This window comes from Triticum dicoccoides, chromosome 2B, assembly GCF_002162155.2.
Source record: "Triticum dicoccoides isolate Atlit2015 ecotype Zavitan chromosome 2B, WEW_v2.0, whole genome shotgun sequence".
Lineage (NCBI taxonomy): Eukaryota > Viridiplantae > Streptophyta > Magnoliopsida > Poales > Poaceae > Triticum > Triticum dicoccoides.
This window is the reverse complement of record NC_041383.1, coordinates 177,167,327-177,187,840: the sequence shown is the minus strand read 5'-3', so window position 1 is coordinate 177,187,840 and position 20,514 is coordinate 177,167,327. Positions and strand designations below refer to the sequence as shown.

Below are 20,514 nucleotides of genomic sequence, written 5' to 3'. Positions count from 1 at the left end.
GGACGAGCGGCAGGATGTGGAGCATGCGATGAAGGCTGAGCGGCAGGAGAAGCAGCAACTGGTGGCGCAGCAAGCGGCGAAACTGCAGCCATCCAGGAGGCGTTCCCGTGGAAGGAGACGCCATTCTACATCGACCTGACCAAGGAGGAGGAGGACAACGACCATGCCTAGATCTACTGCTCGCCCCAGACTGTTTTTTCTAATATTTTCATTTAATAGTTTTTAGTTTTAATTAATGTAAATTTGACTTCTGCTGGCAGTTTTATTTTAAAAGAAAATTGTGAAATCCAGCATAAATATGAAATGCGTTCGTCTGTGTTTCTCGCATCTTCAGACCGCAGACAAAAACAAACATTGACATCCCCCTGACGAATCCAAATATACAAAGAACAAACAAAATCTGCATTCGCGTCAGAGTTTCCCTTAGGTCGGACGAAAGCAAGGAGTTTCCTGGGCCAGGTTGAACCAAACACTGGACGCTGCTAAGAATAGCGTCCAGGTGTGGACGTGGTTTGCAACAGCGACCAGTCCTGGACGCTACTATTGATGGCGTCCTTCCTATTTTTCAAAATTCTAACTTACCTTACTAGTTTTCGAAATGCAAAATTGTTATTTATTATTAATAAAAAAACCGGCACGGCCACCATTACCGGCCACTAACTCCAGGCCGGCTAACCAGCTAACTACCAATGCATGCATCCGCTAGCAAACTACATGCACGTAACAACCCACACATGCACTACTAGCTACGGCCTAAACTCACTCCTTGACCCAAGTGACTCGGCAAGCAGCTAACTAGCTAGCTACTGCACACATGCGCACACATATGCCACACACGCACATACGCCACTTCCGTTGCGCCCCGTCCGTCCCGCGCGCATCATCGCGCTCGACGAACCCGACCGTATCAGTGCGTCCCACATGTCTCACGCACCCGATAAATCCGACCACACACGCCGTGGCTTATTTCAACAAGCGAGCCCTTCCATGGCCTTCGTTAGCTCGAGCTTGTGACTCGGTGCCGTCCCATCCACGCACAACAACGACAGTGGCACGAAGCGGAGGCGAGGCCGCAGGTGTGGTGGCACCAGCTAGAGCCTCGCGAAGTCCTCCATTGTCATTGTTGTGCTGGGCGAGCGCACACAAGGTGCTCGAGAAAATTTCACCACTTTAGAGAGAGCGAGAGAGAGAACCAGTGACACGTGGTTTTCCTCGCATTTCTTGTTTGGACGAAATATCTCTGGTTTTGAGACACGAGGGATTAAATGCTGGCAAAAAAAGATGAAGGACTAGATGTTGACTTCTTGTAAATTGGTGATAGAAACTATCTAATGACCTCCCACGACCCCTGCGTCGCCTCCCCTGGTGGCGGCGGGGGAACCCTAGCCGCGCCGCCGCGGCCCCTCCCATCCTGCGCCACCTTCTCGCCGCCACCGGAGGAACGGCCGGCGAAACCACGCCGCCTCACAGGAAGGTGGCGGCGGGGCACCTCGCCTGCCCGACTCCCGGCCATTCCGGCCGGCTTCCGCCGAGCTCCCAGGCCGGCGTGCCTCCGCCGACTCCATCCTCCCCAGCCCTCGCCCGCCCTTCCCCTCGGCCTCCGGCTACCCCTCACCTTCGCCAAACGCGTCCTCGGCCCTCCCTCCTTCTCCCCCGCCAGATCCGTGGCGGTCGACAACACGCCTGCTGCTGCCGGCGCCGGATCCCGGGAGGACGGGGCTGGGGCTGGCTGGTTCGGCTGGCCCTAGGGGCGCCGCGGTGGCGCTCATCCCTCCGCCCCAATCCGCCCCAACGCCCCCCACCCGGTGCTGCGGCCATGTCCGGGGCGGTGGTACGTGTCGGTGGTCCTCGGTGTGTGGCACGCCAGCATGCCGCTTCGCCCCAACCCTGCAGGTGCAACTTCGGCCCCGGCAACCATGGACATGCGCCCTCCTCCTGTGTCCATGGCTGTCCGGAGCGGCTCCAGATCCGGCGCTGCCCGCGTTCGAGCTGCGTCTTCTTCCGTCTCCTCTGGCTTGTCGGCATCTCTACAGCTCCGCAACCACCCCCTGTATTTGGTTGGCTGGCATCCACCCCCGTGTGGCTAAGACTCCGGCGTGTTCCTGGACTACGTCCCCTTCCGGCTCCTTGGCTCGCCGGGTGTCCCTGCGGCTCCGGTCCTGGCGGCCCGGATCTGCGCTCCTTATCCAGATCCTGGCTCGTCCGGGTCTTCGGCCACCGTCGCACCCCCCCTGCATCCTCGACTGCCTACCCCGCTCAACTCTATGCTCCTTCGCCCCTCCGCCTGCTCCGTAGCTCGTTCTTCTGGCAGCGCCTGTTGCGATGGCAACCCGGCCTCCGACTCGACTTCCTCTTTTTTGATTTGCTCCGACGGCTTGGGATTGCTCAGACTCGGCCAGGGTGAAATCCTTGCTCGACCTCTCGACGCTGGCAGCGGCGACACCCGGGTGCCGTCCTCTTCTTGGAGGCACTGCCATGGCTGCTATCTGTGCCCCTCTTCGAGCATCAGGGAAAACCCTAGGTTCGGTTTTGTGGATCGGACGGTGACGGCGCCCCGGCGTCGTTCTCCTTCGTGAAGGCGTCGTCTTGTTTTGCTCGCGGTGTCCTCGGCGGTTCGAAGATGTCGGTCGTCTTGTTGGTTTGGTTTGGGCTGCGTCCCAGGGTGGCGAGTTTAGCCGTGTTTTTTTCTTTTTGGGCTAAGCATCCCATGTTCCTCTGCTCCGATCATCATATCTCTTGCGTCCGTGTCATGCGTCGTTCACCTGTACTCGCTCTTCCCTACTTCTATCAATGGATTCGCCAGGACTTCTTGTAAATTTGATGGAAAAAATATGTGTGTGCATCATAGTGGTGTAGAGAGACCAAAAGTTCCAAACTCCTTTTAATATAATATATAGCCAAAATTAACTGTCTGTTTTGAGTTTCGAGTACAGATGTATCGCCTTTCAGAAGAATTTAATACACGAACTAACATTTACATAAACCAGATATGTGCTCGGACGTGCCTTTTGCCTTGCCTCGAACAGTAAGAACAATGGAAATCTTAGCGGACAGAAGCCATTTTCCTCAGCTCAAGGATTGGGACAGCCCTCCATCCTTGACCAGGGCCTCGGCCGCCCTCCTCCCGGACACCATCGCGCCGTCGAACGTGGCGGAGCACCAGTGGTCACCGCACACGTACACGCCGTCGCCGATCCTGGGGTCCCGCCCCGTTGGCTCCGTGGGCGGCGTCTGGTCCGGCTGCGCGAAGCCGATGCGGTACGTCCGCAGGTGCGCCCACGACGCCACCTCCCCCGCCCCGAACCACCCGCCGAGCTCCCGGACAACCTCACCGGCCAGCTCCGCGTCCTCCCGGCCGGCGAAGGAGCCCACGAGCGACACGGACACCAGCACCTTCCCCGCCGGCGCGTACGACGGCGCCACGTTGGTCGCGAAGAACATGTTGTTCACGATCCCCTTGCCCGACCCGTTCAGGAGCAGCACGGGTTCTTGCACCGCCGCGCGGTCCGCGGAGAAGTAGAGGCACACGGTGCTCCTCTCGGCCGCCTTCTTGTTCTTGGGTCTCGTAGGTAGCTGCGGCAGGAGCTTCTCGGCTTCCGGCTGCTCGACCGCGACGATGACGCCGAGCTCGCCGGACACGGTCTCGCCGGTGTCGAGCGTCACGCCGGATGACGGGTCGACGGCGGCGGCGCGGGCGTTGAGGCGAACGGAGCCCGCGGGGAGGCGGTCCGCGAGCTGCCCGGCGATGGCGCCGATGCCGGCCTCCGGCAGGGCATTGTCACCAAGGGCGAGGCGCTTGAACACGAGCTCGAAGAGGCGGGACGACGTGTCGAGCGCCGGGTCGAAGAATATCCCCGCGAGGAACGGCCGCAGGAACCGCTCCACGATGGACGGCGAGAACCCGAGCTTCTCCAGATGCGTCGCCGTGGTCGTCTCCGGCGAGGAGACGATGACGTCGTCCGGGGTGGCGGCCGCGCGGAGCCGGGTGATGCCGACGAGGAGCTTGTCGGGAAGGGTGCCGACAGGGGAGAAGACGGAGGAGAGGGAGCGGATGGGGAAGCGGAACGGGTCGGAGAGCATGTGGAACGGCGACCCGCCCTCGCCGGCGCCGATATATACGAGTGCGCCGGGGAAGAACGGCTGGAGGCGCAGCGCCTGGAAGTCGAGGAGGCGCTGGCACTCCGGGTACGCGGTGAGGAAGATCTGGAAGCCCCGGTCGAGCAGGTACCCGTCGACCTCGTCGGTGGCGACGCGGCCGCCGACGCGGTCCGAGGCTTCCAGCAGCGTGAACGGCACGGAGAGGGAGGCCAGGTGGGTGGCCGCCGCGAGGCCCGCGAGCCCGCCGCCGACGATGACGGCCTGCTTGTCGGCCTGGTTCACGTTCACCGATGTCGCCGCGGCGGAGACGGCGAACCGGAGGGTGGCATGGCGGCGGGGCGTGGGAGGCGCGGGGACGAGGAGGTGGGCGGCGTGGACGCGCATGGGGGTTGCGGTTGCGGTTGCGGCGAGTGGCGGGAAGAGACCGGGCAGAAACGGGGAATCGTGGCGGGGTACGGTTTGGGAGGTGTAGGCGGTTGTCCATGGAGTTGTGGATATGGTGATACGTCGCGTGGACCTGGCGTTTGGATGGAGCTGTGGCCATAGTGGGTCCGCTAGCGGAAATGTGGGTGGGTGTTTGTCGACTGGGTGCAGGGCAGGCTCGTGGCCATGTGGGTGTTATCCTCTCCGCCGCGATGCCGAGTGCCAACGACAAACAGAGTTTAGAGACAGGATGACGTGCCACTATTTTTCTTGGAGTGTTATTTTCTTTCGAAAAGGCCCTCATTCATATATTAAGTATCGTAGATCCTTGTAAACACACTCATACAAAAAGATAAAATTACATTAAAATTTTTGGGGTGCCGAAGTCTTTTTTCTTCTGCATCCATCGGCGAGGCTGTGAGCATAACTCAATGTTGCCTCTGGGCTTCCGCCGCGGCGGAGCAAACTTTTTTAAACCCAGGAACTTGTAGAAGCAGGTTAAGAAGTCATTGATGCAGACTAGGAGACACCCACGACAACCATCTGCAAAGCTACCGCCACCCCGAAGAAGAAAACATCGACAAGGATTTGCAGAAACTCTGAGGACCACTAACGTCGGCAGAATCCACACAGATCCATCAAAAACCTAAACCGGCTGTACCCCGGAAGACCCGCCGAAGACACGGCTTCACACATCCATCACCGATGGTACACACACCAATGGAATGAGAAAAGAGTGGGAGAGCATCAACGTCACCGTCTCGCTACCCCCACGCTAAACTCGAAGGCTCCCTAAAGAATACTTGAAAAACACTCACCCATGTCGTTGCACGATAGGTCCGAGTCAGATGTCGACCTTGCCGCCGTCCATGACCATTCACCGACTCCCGCTTCTTTGGTCACCCAGTCAGGCCATGCCGCCTTTGAAGATCGCGACACTGGATCACCAACAGCCGCAGTATGACCATGCATTACCTTCATTGTCCCGCAATAGCCCACCAACTCCTCCATATCGAGCTCCCAATGAGTTTGGAGAAATAAAAAGACAAGCGAGAAGATAAGGAGGACTACTCACTTTCTTCGCCAATAGAAAGGAGTACGTGGCAAACACTCGTGGCGGCAGAGCGAGCATACCGATCAGTTGATGGACCTAAGCAACCCAAAATATCAGCCATGACCCATGTTTGCAACTTGATGTGTGTTGCGCTCAGGAGTCAGGTTGTGTAGGAGAGAGTCGTGTTGCGCGCCATCGGATCAAATTCGGATCCAACGATCATAGAGGCTATCGACACATGCGTGCCACCAACCTTGTGAGGCCGGGTGTTTCCCTATAAAAAGGGTGCCCTAGGAATTTGAACCAGAGAGCTGACATGCACCAACCACTCGACCAAACAACATTTGGCATAACTTCAATAAATGAAATTTCCTTTTATTCTATGCTTGTTTGCACTACTAGGAAAACCCTTATACACATAGGCATAGCAGTAACGCTGGTTAGAACAAAGCGCTACTACTACTTACCCGTAGCGCGTGTCAACAAAGCGTGCTACAGCTATGGTCGTAGCAGTAGCACATCTCCAGCTAAAATCACTACTACTATAATTCTCACACTGCCTCCCGCTAAACAAAGAAAATAAAATGAAAAAGAAATAGAAAAGTAAATGAAAATGAAAGAAGTAGAAAAAGGAGAAATAAAAAAAGAAAATGTAAAAAAAACAAAAGAAAAAAAATCAAGGAGAAAGGCATAGCAGTAGCGCTTGTTCTTACAAGCGCTACAGTTACCGTAGAAGTAGTGCGTTTTACGTGCACACACTATAGCTACATTCCTTAGATAAAAGCAAAAGAAAAAGGAAAATAAATAACTGCTTACTATAGCAGTAGCGCTTTCTGGTAGAAAGCGCTGTAGCTAACTTAGCTATAGCGCTTTTTCGTACCAGCGCTACTGCTATTTTGACTTAACCCCGCGCGGGCTCAAAATTTTGCTAAGTCCTTCCCTCAATTCCCCATCGATCTCCTCCATCGCTGCCTCTCCCTCGCCCCTGCTCCCTCGCCGTCGTCGTTCCCTCGCCGGCCCTGCCCCACCGGAGCCGCGCGCCATAGCTGCCACCGGGGCCGTGCGCCCTCGACGCCCCTGCCTCCGTCGCCACTACTTCCCTTGACCGCTCCTCGCCACCCTTGCCGCCACTGCCTCCCTCTCCGCCAACGGAGCCGCGCGCCTTCGCCGCCCTGCCTCCGTCGCCGAGCACCTCCCCGCCACCGTCTCTCCCCTCTCTGTAATCCCCATCCCTCCTCTCTCTCTGCCTATTCTTCCTGCCATGTTAATTAGTAGTTGTAGTAGATGTTAATTAGTAGTGGATGATGTTAATTAGTAGTAGGGTTCATAGATAATATTTTTTATAGTAGTAGTAGATGTTAATTAGTAGTAGTGGTGGTACTAGTTAATTAGGGCAGTAGGGTTAATAGTAGATATTTTTTAGTTAGGGTAATAGTAGATGTTAAGTAGTAGATAATGTAGATGTTAATTAGTTCAATAGGGTTTAGTTTTTTAATTGAGTTTGTTTAACTAGATGTTAATTAGGGCAGTAGGGTTTAGTTTAGAGTAAAATTTAGTTCAGTAGTTAACTAAATATAATTTTTAGGAAAAAATTGTATATGCTTAACTAGTCCAGTAGGGTTAGGGCTATAGGGTTTAATTACAAATGTTAGGAAAGTAAGGTTTAACTATATGTTAACTAGGGTAGTAGGATTTAGTTTAGAGAAAAAATCAGTATAAAAATATAAATTTCTATTAGTGCTGCAAGTTCAGTAGGTTCTTAATTTTTAGTGAATTTTTATTAGGACAAAAATTTAGGACATAATTTGAGTTCTAGGGTTCATAGTTTTTATTAGGACAGAAATTGAGTTCTAGGGTTCATAATTTTTATTAGGACATAACTTTTATTAGGACAAAAATATGTAAAGGTTCTAGGTTTCTAGGGTTCATCCATCTATATTTGGTTTTTGAATTGAGTTTGAGAGAGCATGAGATTTGTTTAGATTTTCTTGAAGTGTCAAACACTAGGAGATGCAAATTGGAAGTGGTTCTACTGTTGTAGTTGGTCATATACATGTTCTTAAGTAGTCCTATTATATGCAACATTGAAGTGGTTCGATTGTGCCCAAGTGGCCTTTTGTTGTTTCCAGGGAATGAAGCCGAGTGGCCTATGTTTTGCCGGAATGTTGATTCATTTCCGTTCCGGCCAATTTCAGGTGCTCGATTTGTCCACTTTTTAGCAAAGGACATGCTAAAATTTTCCGTGAATTTCGGCATGACTTGTGCTACAAACTAGGACATATCGAGTGCCCGAGATTTGCTGCACCGGGAATGAATCAACGTTCCTACAAAACATAGTCCTTTTTTATGTCACTATTCATTTTATTAGGTCTAGAATTAATTGACTAGATTTAATCATAGCAAACATGGCTAGCAACAATGAAGGACATGCTTCTGGTGATTGCAATGTCTACGAGGCGGCAGATGCTTATTTGAACCTTCTCGACGAGCAATGGTTGTTGCAGGGCCCACCTGTCACATCCGAGATTGAGGCCGACATCGAAACCGGTGCCGAGATTGGCGCTGACACCCAGACCGGCACCGAGACCGGCGAAGCCGGTATAGAACCGAAACCAAAGAGGTAACAGCGCCCAAACCAGCTCATCACTAATAGACTGGTGGTCACGGAGGTGGACGACGACAATTTTGAGCCAAAAGAGCCTGGGGAAGCACGCACGTGCTACGACAATCAAATAGGCTGCATCCTACGGGTAACCGCCACCATCAACGATGAGAAACTAAAGAAGATACCAAATATGAAGCAGTCCCTCCTAACTAGATGTAGTAAGTATTCTTGTTCCCGGGCCGGGTTGAAATCAAATATATTGATCCAGATAAAGACCCGACAATGAAGAAGAAAAAAACAAACGCGCCATGAGCAAGTTTAGCGGTGCGTTGTCCGCCTCGAAAGTAAGGGTGAAACATAAGATCATCGACAAAAAGGAACCCTACTCCGAGATTGTAAAGGATAATCCGACAATTGCGGAAGAGCAGTTTGAAATATTCAAGGCGGCTTGCATTAAAGAAGCTGCCAAAGAAAAGTTAGAGTACATGAAGGGAATCCCAGAGAGGAACATGGGGTTCCACCACCTCGGAAGCCATGGTTATGCGGGGAAGAGGTCCATATGGGCCAAGGAGGACACGAAACATGAAAGTCTAGGCATCCCAGACCCCTTGGTGGAGTTCACCGTCCCGCGGGAGCGTGACATCATCAGGGTCCGGTTCCGTTGGGACCCAGTCAAGAAGGTTTTCGAGATAGACGCGGTCACGACGGAGTTCATGAGGCTGCTGGTAATTTTTAATTTACCCCTAATTTTAGCTTCTGATCAATTTGACTGCATGTTTAGTCATATTTGTAAAAGATCCTTGTTACTTTTGCAGAAAGAGCAGCACAGGATTGCGGCCAAAAGTGACTCACCGTCTGAGGCGTTGGCGAGGTCCAAGTGGGACACCCCATTCAACCGGGCCTTAAACATATTGAAAGGACTCTTGGTGGACACTCGGCCATCGTATGGACGCGTGCATGGCATCGGAGACGGCGCCACGTGGAAGGAATACTATCGTGAGACCACAGAGGAGAGAAAGGAAAGACGAAGGTTAAATGAAGAAAACATCGACAAGAAGGTTGCGATTGCGGTTGATAAGAAATCAGCTGAGACAGTCAAGGCAGCGGTAGCTGCGGCAAAAGAGGAGGTTGGAGCTTCGTATAGTGTCTTGATTCCGGCTATCATCAGTTGGACCAAGCAAAATCCAAATAAGGATGCAGCAGACTTTCCCCTTTTCCACTTCTTGGGGAGCAGCTCGACTAGCGTTGCACCAACACCGATTTCTGCACGTGCTCCTGCACCGGCTCCCGCACCTGCTCCCGCACCTACTCCTGCACCGGCTCCCGCACCTACTCCTGCACCAGCTCCCGCACCTACTCTGCCCCGGCTCCCGCACCGTACCTGTCACACCGGTCCTCTTCAATATATGTATAATCTCCCGTTTCCATTGCCTTTCGGATGTCTCACGTCGCAGACATGTCTTTGCAGGCCGACGTAACCCCGTGCACCATACGGTACACCATTAGTGGCCAGAAGGTGGACGTGGGGAAGGCGACGATAATGCAGCCGAAAGAACAATTGTTCCACAACCGGCCGATCCCCCCGACATCTTCAAGGTTCCCGTGGCCAGTGTCAAACCGGGCCATGAGAATTTGGCTCCTCCGGTAGCACTAGCAGGAGATGATGACAAGACCCCGCGGCGGCTTGGCGATTGCAAGCGTTGGGTCCTGTTGTGGCCGAAGAGTCTGCTTTGTCTAGAGGCGGTCGGGAGCACACCCACGACCAAACAGCCTCAACAAGGTATGAACACCAACACCCCACCTACCCAATTAGCATCGCCTGTTGTGCCGGGTGATGAAGAGGCTCCATTACTGGCTGATGACGTCGCTGCCATCGAAGAAGCAATGCATGATGCCATCAACAAGGATGACAATGACCCTCTACAGTATCTCAATACCGGCGCCTCTGACGACAGAGGATTGATGGCTTAGCAGTATGAGTACTCAGGGTTTGAGCGTGATGAGTTGGTGCCTGAATTGCCGGAGGATGAATGTATTATAGGCCCACTTCCAGTAGGAAAGAAGCACAGGAAGAGATCGAGGAAAGGCAACAAAGCTTCTTCTATGATCCAGCCGCCTTAGCAGCTTCGGGTTCAAGATCGTATACCTATCCCCGGTGCGGCAAAATGTCATATCCCCGGTGATCCGATCCTACCTAAGGCAGCGGTAGAGGCCATATACGACGATCTAAGGAGTCTTCATGATGATGTGCTGCAGAGAGAGAAAAGCCTGATCGCCTCGGAAAATCCAGGATACCCGTTGTACATGGTTAACGTGCCGCAACAAAGGTCATACATCAACACATTCCCCGCGGAAAAGTTCTTCCTTCGATTCGATTACATCTTCGACATGTTTCACTTGAAAAAGCTGGACTTTATGTTTGTCTGCCTTTTTGCCTTGCACATGAACCACATCATCATGATTGAGCAGATACCTTATATTTGTGTCGCTGACCCATACTTCATGCACGAGGGCTTCTTGGTAGTCTGCCCAGAGCACCGTGAATACGCGAGGAACTACATCGCTGATTTCATGGTCGCCAATAAGGAGAAGGAGACGATTCTTGTGCCTTATCATCCCATGTAAGTCATCTACATATATCTTTCCTTTGATTTCAATCATTCATTTGCATGCATGGAGGCTAATTTGAGGTGTACTTATTTTGCGCAGCGACGGGCGCGCCGTCCTCATCATTCTTTACCCCTGATTCTCCCACGCCCTTTACTTGGACCTGTCGAAGAACATGAAGAAAAAGGATTACACCCACATCAAGTCTGTTCTCGACAGTGCTATCTTGAGCTATGGCCTACGGGATGGAGAGATAGACCAGGAAGACAAGGAACTGCGCGCCCGCCTTTGGCCATAAGACCGACTTCTGCTGCATCCAGCAACCGAGTGATACTCTTAGTGATGGATTCTATGTCCTCCACCACATGCTGGAGTACAGATGGTATCAGCAGAACCTTCACATGTCACCTAGATCCGGCGATGCCCATATTCTGCAATGGGCAAAGAACCTAGGAGATATACTGGATCATCGATTTGGAGCTGAGTTCTATCACATCCAGCGTGAACTTTCCCAAATCATCATGAAGGAGGTCATTGAAAAAACAGGGATGTTCTACGAAGAAGGGCAAATGTCGCGGGGAGACGTCCGAACACGCGTATCGGCTCAACGTCTCAACCTAAAGCCTTTCATTGCGCTCAGGGACTATCTCCCTGACTTGGATGGATGGCACGACATGTTGGAGTGATTGACGATATATGACAAAGTGTCCGTTTAGTCCATACTTTCTCCATGACGAAACTTTGAGTTATGGACGACGAAACTTTATTTGTGATGTAATTAAACCGTCCTCCTCAACTAGCGAAGGTCACTCTGGTTAGGGCATTTTTGGGTACGATGAACTTTATTATTTATGCTTATGATATGTTGCTTATATTTTTGCCAAGTCTATCTCTTTCTGTTGCTCAACTATATATGTTGCATATCATCAAATCATGTGACGATGCATGTGCATAGATCATCGATGGCGAAGAAGTGCTACGCCAGGAGTATACGACAAGTGGCCGGAGTGTCAGGCCCAGGTGTACCGGTTTCCAAGCGATAGCCAGTAGTTAGTTTAGGTTCACGCTAGTGCAAGAGAGGGATACAAACCGACGCCTCAATAAGTACTACATTATGTATGATGAGACATGTCATGTAACTTGTATAGCTATATCGTGATTATGATGTGATGACATGATTTGTGTTGGATGATATGATGAGACTATTATGTGTATGATATGATGAGCATATTGCATGTTTATGATATGATTTGAATACTGTTGAAAACCTGTACAAAAACATCGCAACTACGCAAGAAAAAAAAGATATGATAAAATATAGTAGTAGCACTCTTTACCTCTGGATAGTAAAACGCTACTGCTAAAGCACTTAGCAGTAGCGCTGGTAAGGAAAGCACTACTACTAAGTAGGTATAGCGGTAGCGCGTGTCAAGCCGCGCTACTGCTAAACGTTAGCTGTAGCGTCGTATCAGTAGCACGGTTACCTCCGCTACTGATAGCCATTAGACCCGCGCTACTGCTAGGCTTTTCCCTAGTAGTGTTGGCCATCAGTCTAACAAATAAAAACAGGGAAACTAGACATAGTCATTTGTGATCTAGAAAAATGGAATTGTGGTTCGTGCATGAGCTAGCACGCGTTCAGCATCAGGTCCCTGGTTTGAATCCTTGGGGCTTCATTTTTGGTTTCTACTAGATCATCTATGTCACGCTTTGCTGCGCACATCTAGTTGTAGTATGGAATGTTCTGACTTGATGTCTTGATGTCTGACAATATGTTTAGAATACCAGCATATCTTCTATTGGTTAAAAGGAAAATTAAGAATGTTGAAGGGTTTGTGTTGAACAATCTGCAAAGGAAACAAAACGAATATCACAAAATCAAGCTTCAACGGTAGGAATTGTAACCTCAGATAATTGGATTTCTAAAATCATGGCCATCATGACAACCAAATTTTGTTACGACTACAACCTTGGGGAACAATATGCACCGAACCATATTGCTTAAAAAGATTTTTGGTGCATCACGATCTCAAAAATGAAATGATAAATGCAATATGAGATATCAAAATAGAAAACTCCATATTAACAATTTGAGGATGAGATACACAATCTAACCTAAAAGTCGACATGCATTGTCTTTGCATTACACACCTATGTGGTGCATTTCATGTGTACTTATATATACTTGAAAATGGACCACATGGTTTATGGCAAAATACTCACTATGATGAGCAAAATTAAATTTTGAATCATGATAATAGAAGCATGAATTGGAGATGGTGATGGACTATTGTATATTGTGCTACTACCTTTGTCCCATAATGTAAGAGGTTTTCTGGCAACAATGTAGTATCAAAAATGTCTTACATTATGGGACGGAGGGAGTATGAAAGGATCTAGATGACGACTAGAGGGGGGGGGTGAATAGGCGTTTAAAACTTTTACGGATTTGGCTTTATCCTAATGCAGAATTAAACTAATGGATACTTTTCAAGATCAAATCCTAAATATGCTAGGCTCAACTAAGTGCACCAACATCCTATTCTAAACAAGATAGGCACTTAAGTAAACTAGCAAGCACAAACTATATCACAAGATATGGTAATGTAGGAATAACTAAGCAATTCAACTAGCACAAGATATATCAATATGAGCAAGTATGAAGTGCGGAAAGTAAAGGGTGTGGGTATGAGATAACCACAAGTGAGTCAACGATGCAGATTTATCCCTAAGTTCACACTCGTGAGAGTGCTAATCTCCGTTAGAGCGGTGCCGAAGACAAAGCTCCAGGGCGTCACCAAGTGACTCACCATATTCTCCCTTTCGAGTCACCTCCAACGGATGAGCCTCGATTCACTCGGGGTTGGTCTTGAAGGCGACCACCACACCTTTACAAACTTCTCCGGAGCACACCACAAACACGGAAGCCTCTGGAGGAACTTGACCACCTAGGCCACTTCACACCCTTCCCCGGAGCACACCACAAAAGGAAGCTTCCAGAGGAACCTTAGCCACCTAGGCCTCTTCACAAACTCTTCAATATATTAGCAAACCATCTAGGAGGCGGAAGCCTCCAAGAGTAATAAACTCAGGGGCTCTCACTTGAATAAATCGATGCGGGGAACTCAAACCAATGCAACAAATGCAATGCAAGGTCAAGCAACAAATTCTCAACTCACTCTCTCAATCTCACAAGATGCAGTCTCGAAAGTAGGAGATTGAAGAGAGGGGATGCAATGGAGGAAATCAACAAATGACTCCAAGACCCATCCATAAATCCCCCTTCACATAGAGGGGAGATAGGGGTTCGGGAGTGGTGGTATGATGCTCAAAATGATGTTTAGAAAGTGTATGAACAAACCCCCAACCGGTGGGAGGAAGGAGCTCTTAAATAGCCAAAACCCAAAACTAGCTGTTGGGGCTCAACAGGCAGTTCCTGGACACCCCATCTCCACGGGGTCCCATGCGGACGGTACAAGCCTGTGCACACGGGGTCCCATGCCCACGGGGGTCAAAAACCCCGTGTCCACGGGGTACTCAAAACTGCGTGTAGCAACCCACTAAAACAGTGATAACTTTGGCATATGGAGTCCGAATTTGATGATCTTGGGCTCGTTTTGAAGCTATGAAAAAGCCCAAGGTCCTGACATAGAGAACAACCCAAGATCAACAATAGATAATGATGCAAGTAATGTAGAGCTTTGACCTTTCTACATGCGACGTGATCAAGCTACTCGCCTTAAATCCCTCTTGATAGTATGGCTATAAAACCTATAATCCAGTCTCCCACCAAGCACTATGAGACTGGCAAAACTAGGAAAACCTAGCTAAGTTATACCTTTTCCTTGCAAATACAACTTGAGTTTGACGATGACTTTAATGCTTGCCTCAAGTTGGAATCCCTTTCTTGTCCACAACCACTTGGTGAAGACACTCGAATTGCTTCCTCATATTGCAATGAGGGAATCCTTAACTTAATTAAGCTCATCTTCACATGCACATTATCATGATGTGGACTGCAAGCTTCAAAGCATATAACCTCCGGCTTCTCATCTTGCACTTGGACTCCTCGAACCCGATGACCACCACCACTTGATGTCATCCACACATAGGCTACTTGAAATCTTTCTTTTGATGCAAGCCCATGAGAAACACCTAACCCACATAGACATATCAAACCCATGGCATGTGTTAGGTTACAAAGCACAATTCATAATTAATTACCATACCACTAGATACTTGATCCCACATGGTACATTGTTTGCCCTTATGAGTTGACCATCTAGATACAATCTTCGAGCTTTATCTTGGTCAACCAACATCTTTACTTCGAGCTCTATATTGGTTTCTTAAAAGCCATCATGAACTCTTCATTTCCCTTCATCGCTTCAAGAAGATATCATCAAAGACTCTTTCATGACCATATCAAGTTTCACGATGAATATCAAATTGGTCATCATTTGCTCTTCTAAAAACTCCATCATAATATCTTGAGAGGCATAATGAATTCTTCACTCAAGTTGCTTGCTGATGACCCACAAGTATATGGGATCAATTGTAGCCTTTTCGATAAGTAAGAGTATCGAACCCAATGAGGAGCAGACGGAAATGACAAGTGGTTCTCAGTAAGGTAATGTCTGCAAGTGCTGAAATTGTAAGTACCAGAGTAGTTTGATAGCAAGATAATTTGTAACGAGCAAGTAACGGTAATAGTTAAAAAGTGCAGCAAGGTAGCCCACTCCTTTTGAGGCAAAGGACAGGCCAAAATGGTCTCTTATGATAAGCAAAGTGTTCTTGAGGGTACATGGGAATTTCATCTAGTCACTTTCATCATGTTGGCTCGATTCGTGTTCGCTACTTTGATAATTTGGTATATGGGTGGACCGGTGCTTAGGTGATGTTCTTACTTGAACAAACCTCTTACTTATGATTAACCCCCTCGCAACCATCCGCAACTATGAGAAAAGTATTAAGAATAAATTCTAACCATAGCATTAAACTTTTGGATCCAATCGGTCCCTTACGGAATAGCGCATAAACTAGGGTTTAAGCTTCTATCACTCTCGCAACCCATCATCTAATAACTTCTCCACAATGCATTCCTTAGGCCCAAATATGGTGAAGTGTCATGTAGTCGACGTTCACATGACACCACTAAGGGAATCACAACATACATATCATCAAAATATCGAGGACATATCAAGTTCACATGATTTCTCCCGTGACCTCAAGAACAAAAGTAACTACTCACAAATAATAAACATGCTCAAGATCAGAGGGGTATTAAATAGAATAATGGACATGAAAATATAATCTTCCACCAAATAAACCATATAGTAATCAACTACAGGATGTAATCAACACTACTAGTCACCCACAAGCACCAATCTATAGTTCCGGAACAAAGATTGAACACAAGAGATGAACTAGCACTACAAAAAAATACACGTTCGTGATGATACGTGTTTGTCACAGTAGGTCACGTTTTCTGTCATGTATGTACATCCATGACGAATTTATGACAGAATCAAGATAGTCATACCCGTGCTGTCGTAGAAGTGTTCCATGAAAATACCAAAATTATCATCACAGAAGTGTTCACTTCCATGACGATAAATGATGCGTCATGGAAGTGCTTTCGTCAAGGGTAACTGACACGTGGCATCCATCGTAATGGGCCGCCGTTAAGCTATCGGGTCCAGTTTTTGATTCGATAACCCGTTAACAGGCCAGACAAATGGCGATTTTCCATGTGTAAAATTCTCATTGGCCGAAGGAAACACGTGTCAGCTCGTCATTGGGTCAGATAGGTGCTTATGATATGTCGACACGTGCGAAGACCCAACACTGGCCCATTTAGCTTTATAAAGGCCGACCTGTTTGACTTAGTCAAAAGTTAGCGGGCCGGCCTATGAAAAGCCTGTTAACGGTATGTTCGCATATAGCCCATTTTACGGCCCGGTAACTCATGACCCGTTAGGGCCTTCCCGAAATCAGCCCAACAGCGTCATGTGCACCGTTGAATATAACACCAGCCCATTTCACTTTTGGCCCATGTGTGGCCCACGACGTCTTTCAACCCATAGGAGGCCTTCCGTATCTTTAGGCCTTTAGTGGCCCACGGTAACTATGGCTCATAATGAATAGTAAATTTCTTTGTACCCATTAACGACCCATGATTTCCATGGAACATTTCTAGCCCATGTTAGCTTTCGGCCTACTGACGGCCCATACGTTCTTGGGCTCCTTTCCGGCCCTCGATTACTTTCGTCCCGTTAATGGCATGTTCCCCTAATGGGCCAAATTTGGCCAGTGGTTAGAATCGACCCATTTGTGTCCTGTTAACCCGTTGTGCCATTTCCAGCCCATCCTATATTCTGGCCCATTAACGTGTTGGGTTTCGTAGTAATTTCAAAAATTTTCCTACGCGCACACAGGATCATGTGATGCATAGCAACGAGAGGAGAGTGTTGTCTACGTACCCAACGCAGACCGACTGCGGAAGCAATGACACGACGTAGAGGAAGTAGTCGTACGTCTTCACGATCCAACCGATCAAGCACCGAAACTACGGCACCTCCGAGTTCGAGCACACGTTCAGCTCGATGACGATCCCCGGACTCCGATCCAGCAAAGTGTCGGGGAAGAGTTTCGTCAGCACGACGGCGTGGTGACGATCTTGATGAACTACAGCAGCAGGGCTTCGCCTAAACTCCGCTACAGTATTATCGAGGAATATGGTGGCAGGGGGCACCGCACACGGCTAAGGAATCGATCACGTGGATCAACTTGTGTCAACTTGTGTGTTTAGATGTGCCCCTGCCTCCGTATATAAAGGAGGAGAGGAGGGGAGGCTGGCCGGCCAAAGAGGGAGGCGCAGGAGAGTCCTACTCCCTCTGGGAGTAGGATTCCTCCCCCCAATCCTAGTCCAACTAGGATTCCTCGGAGGGGAAGGGAGAGAGGGGGGCCGGCCACCTTCTCCTAGTCCTAATAGGACTAGGGGAGGGGAAAGAGGCGCAGCCACCTTGGGCTGCCCCGTTCTCCTTTCCACTAAGGCCCATGATGGCCCATATGGCTCCCGGGGGGTTCCGGTAACCTCCCGGTAACCCGGTAAAATCCCGATTTCACCCGGAACACTTCCGATGTCCAAACATAGGCTTCCAATATATCAATCTTTACGTCTCGACCATTTCGAGACTCCTCGTCATGTCCGTGATCACATCCGGGACTCCGAACAACCTTCGGTACATCAAAATGCATAAACTCATAATATAACTGTCATCGTAACCTTAAGCGTGCGGACCCTACGGGTTCGAGAACAATGTAGACATGACCGAGACATGTCTCTGGTCAATAACCAATAGCGGGACCTGGATGCCCATATTGGCTCCTACATATTCTACGAAGATCTTTATCGGTCAGACCGCATAACAACATACGTTGTTCCCTTTGTCATCGGTATGTTACTTGCCTGAGATTCGATCGTCGGTATCCAATACCTAGTTCAATCTCGTTAACGGCAAGTCTCTTTACTCGTTCTGTAATACATCATCTCACAACTAACATATTAGTTGTAATGCTTGCAAGGCTTATGTGATGTGTATTACCGAGAGGGCCCAGAGATACCTCTCCGACAGTCGGAGTGACAAATCCTAATCTCGAAATACGCCAACCCAACATCGACCATTGGAGACACCTGTAGTACTCCTTTATAATCACCCATTTACGTTGTGACGTTTGGTAGTACCCAAAGTGTTCCTCCGGTAAACGGGAGTTGCATAATCTCATAGTCGTAGGAACATGTATAAGTCATGAAGAAAGCAATAGCAACATACTAAACGATCAGGTGCTAAGCTAATGGAATGGGTCATGTCAATCAGATCATTCTACTAATGATGTGACCTCGTTAATCAAATAACAACTCATTGTTCATGGTTAGGAAACATAACCATCTTTGATTAACGAGCTAGTCAAGTAGAGGCATACTAGTGACACTCTGTTTGTCTATGTATTCACACATGTATTATGTTTCCGGAAAATACAATTCTAGCATGAATAATAAACATTTATCATGATTATAAGGAAATAAATAATAACTTTATTATTGCCTCTAGGGCATATTTCCTTCATATCATCCATATAAGCTTCCACATTCCGACTGATTTGGGTGAGTAGACACTTCTGAATCATTCGCATAAAAGTGGCTCCGGCATTCTTGAGGCCGAATGGCATGGTGATATAGCAGAAGCACCCGAATGGAGTGATGAAAGCTGTTTTTACCTCATCGGGCCCGTACAGACGGATCTGGTGGTACCCGGAGTAAGCATCTAAAAAAGACAACCTCTCGCATCCCGCGGTCGAGTCAACAATTTGATCTATGCGAGGGAGAGGAAAGTGATCTTTCGGGCAGGCCCGGTTGATGTGCTTGAAATCAATGCACATTCGGAGCGACTTGTCCTTCTTAGGAACCATGACGACATTAGCGAGCCACTCGGAGTGGTATATCTCTCGGATAAATCCTGCCGCCAACAGTCGAGCCACTTCTTCACCGATGGCCTTTCTCTTCTGGACGGCGGACCGCCGAAGATGCTCTTTGACTGGTTTTGCAGACGAGTCGACTCTTAGGCGATGCTCAGCCAGTCCCCTGGGAACACCTGGCATGTCAGCGGGCTTCCATGCAAAAATGTCCCAGTTCTCACGGAGGAACTGGATGAGCGCTTCTTCCTATTTTGGGTCGAGTGTTATGGAGATGCGGGTCGTGTTGGGTTTCGTAGTAATTTCAAAAATTTTCCTACGCGCACACAGGATCATGTGATGCATAGCAACGAGAGGAGAGTGTTGTCTACGTACCCAGCGCAGACCGACTGCGGAAGCAATGACACGACGTAGAGGAAGTAGTCGTACGTCTTCACGATCCAACCGATCAAGCACCGAAACTACGGCACCTCCGAGTTCGAGCACACGTTCAGCTCGATGACGATCCCCGGACTCCGATCCAGCAAAGTGTCGGGGAAGAGTTTCGTCAGCACGACGGCGTGGTGACGATCTTGATGAACTACAGCAGCAGGGCTTCGCCTAAACTCCGCTACAGTATTATCGAGGAATATGGTGGCAGGGGGCACCGCACACGGCTAAGGAATCGATCACGTGGATCAACTTGTGTCAACTTGTGTGTTTAGAGGTGCCCCTGCCTCCGTATATAAAGGAGGAGAGGAGGGGAGGCTGGCCGGCCAAAGAGGGAGGCGCAGGAGAGTCCTACTCCCTCTGGGAGTAGGATTCCGCCCCCCAATCCTAGTCCAACTAGGATTCCTCGGAGGGGAAGGGAGAGAGGGGGGCCGGCCACCTTCTCCTAGTCCTAATAGGACTAGGGGAGGGGAAAGAGGCGCAGCCACCTTGGGCTGCCCCTTTCTCCTTTCCACTAAGGCCCATGATGGCCCATATGGCTCCCGGGGGGTTCCGGTAACCTCCCGGTAACCCGGTAAAATCCCGATTTCACCCGGAACACTTCCGATGTCCAAACATAGGCTTCCAATATATCAATCTTTACGTCTCGACCATTTCGAGACTCCTCGTCATGTCCGTGATCACATCCGGGACTCCGAACAACCTTAGGTACATCAAAATGCATAAACTCATAATATAACTGTCATCGTAACCTTAAGCGTGCGGACCCTACGGGTTCGAGAACAATGTAGACATGACCGAGACATGTCTCTGGTCAATAACC

General features: G+C 49.2%; 1 protein-coding gene across 1 annotated transcript; it reads right to left on the bottom strand.

The window, feature by feature from the left end:
- Window positions 1–2,868: 2,868 nt before the first annotated feature.
- LOC119362899 (15-cis-phytoene desaturase, chloroplastic/chromoplastic-like) lies at window positions 2,869–4,709 on the bottom strand. The gene is given in 2 exon segments (XM_037628171.1): window positions 2,869–4,634; window positions 4,637–4,709. Coding segments are annotated over 2 exon segments (1,641 nt in total). The 3' UTR covers window positions 2,869–3,066.
- Window positions 4,710–20,514: the final 15,805 nt, after the last annotated feature.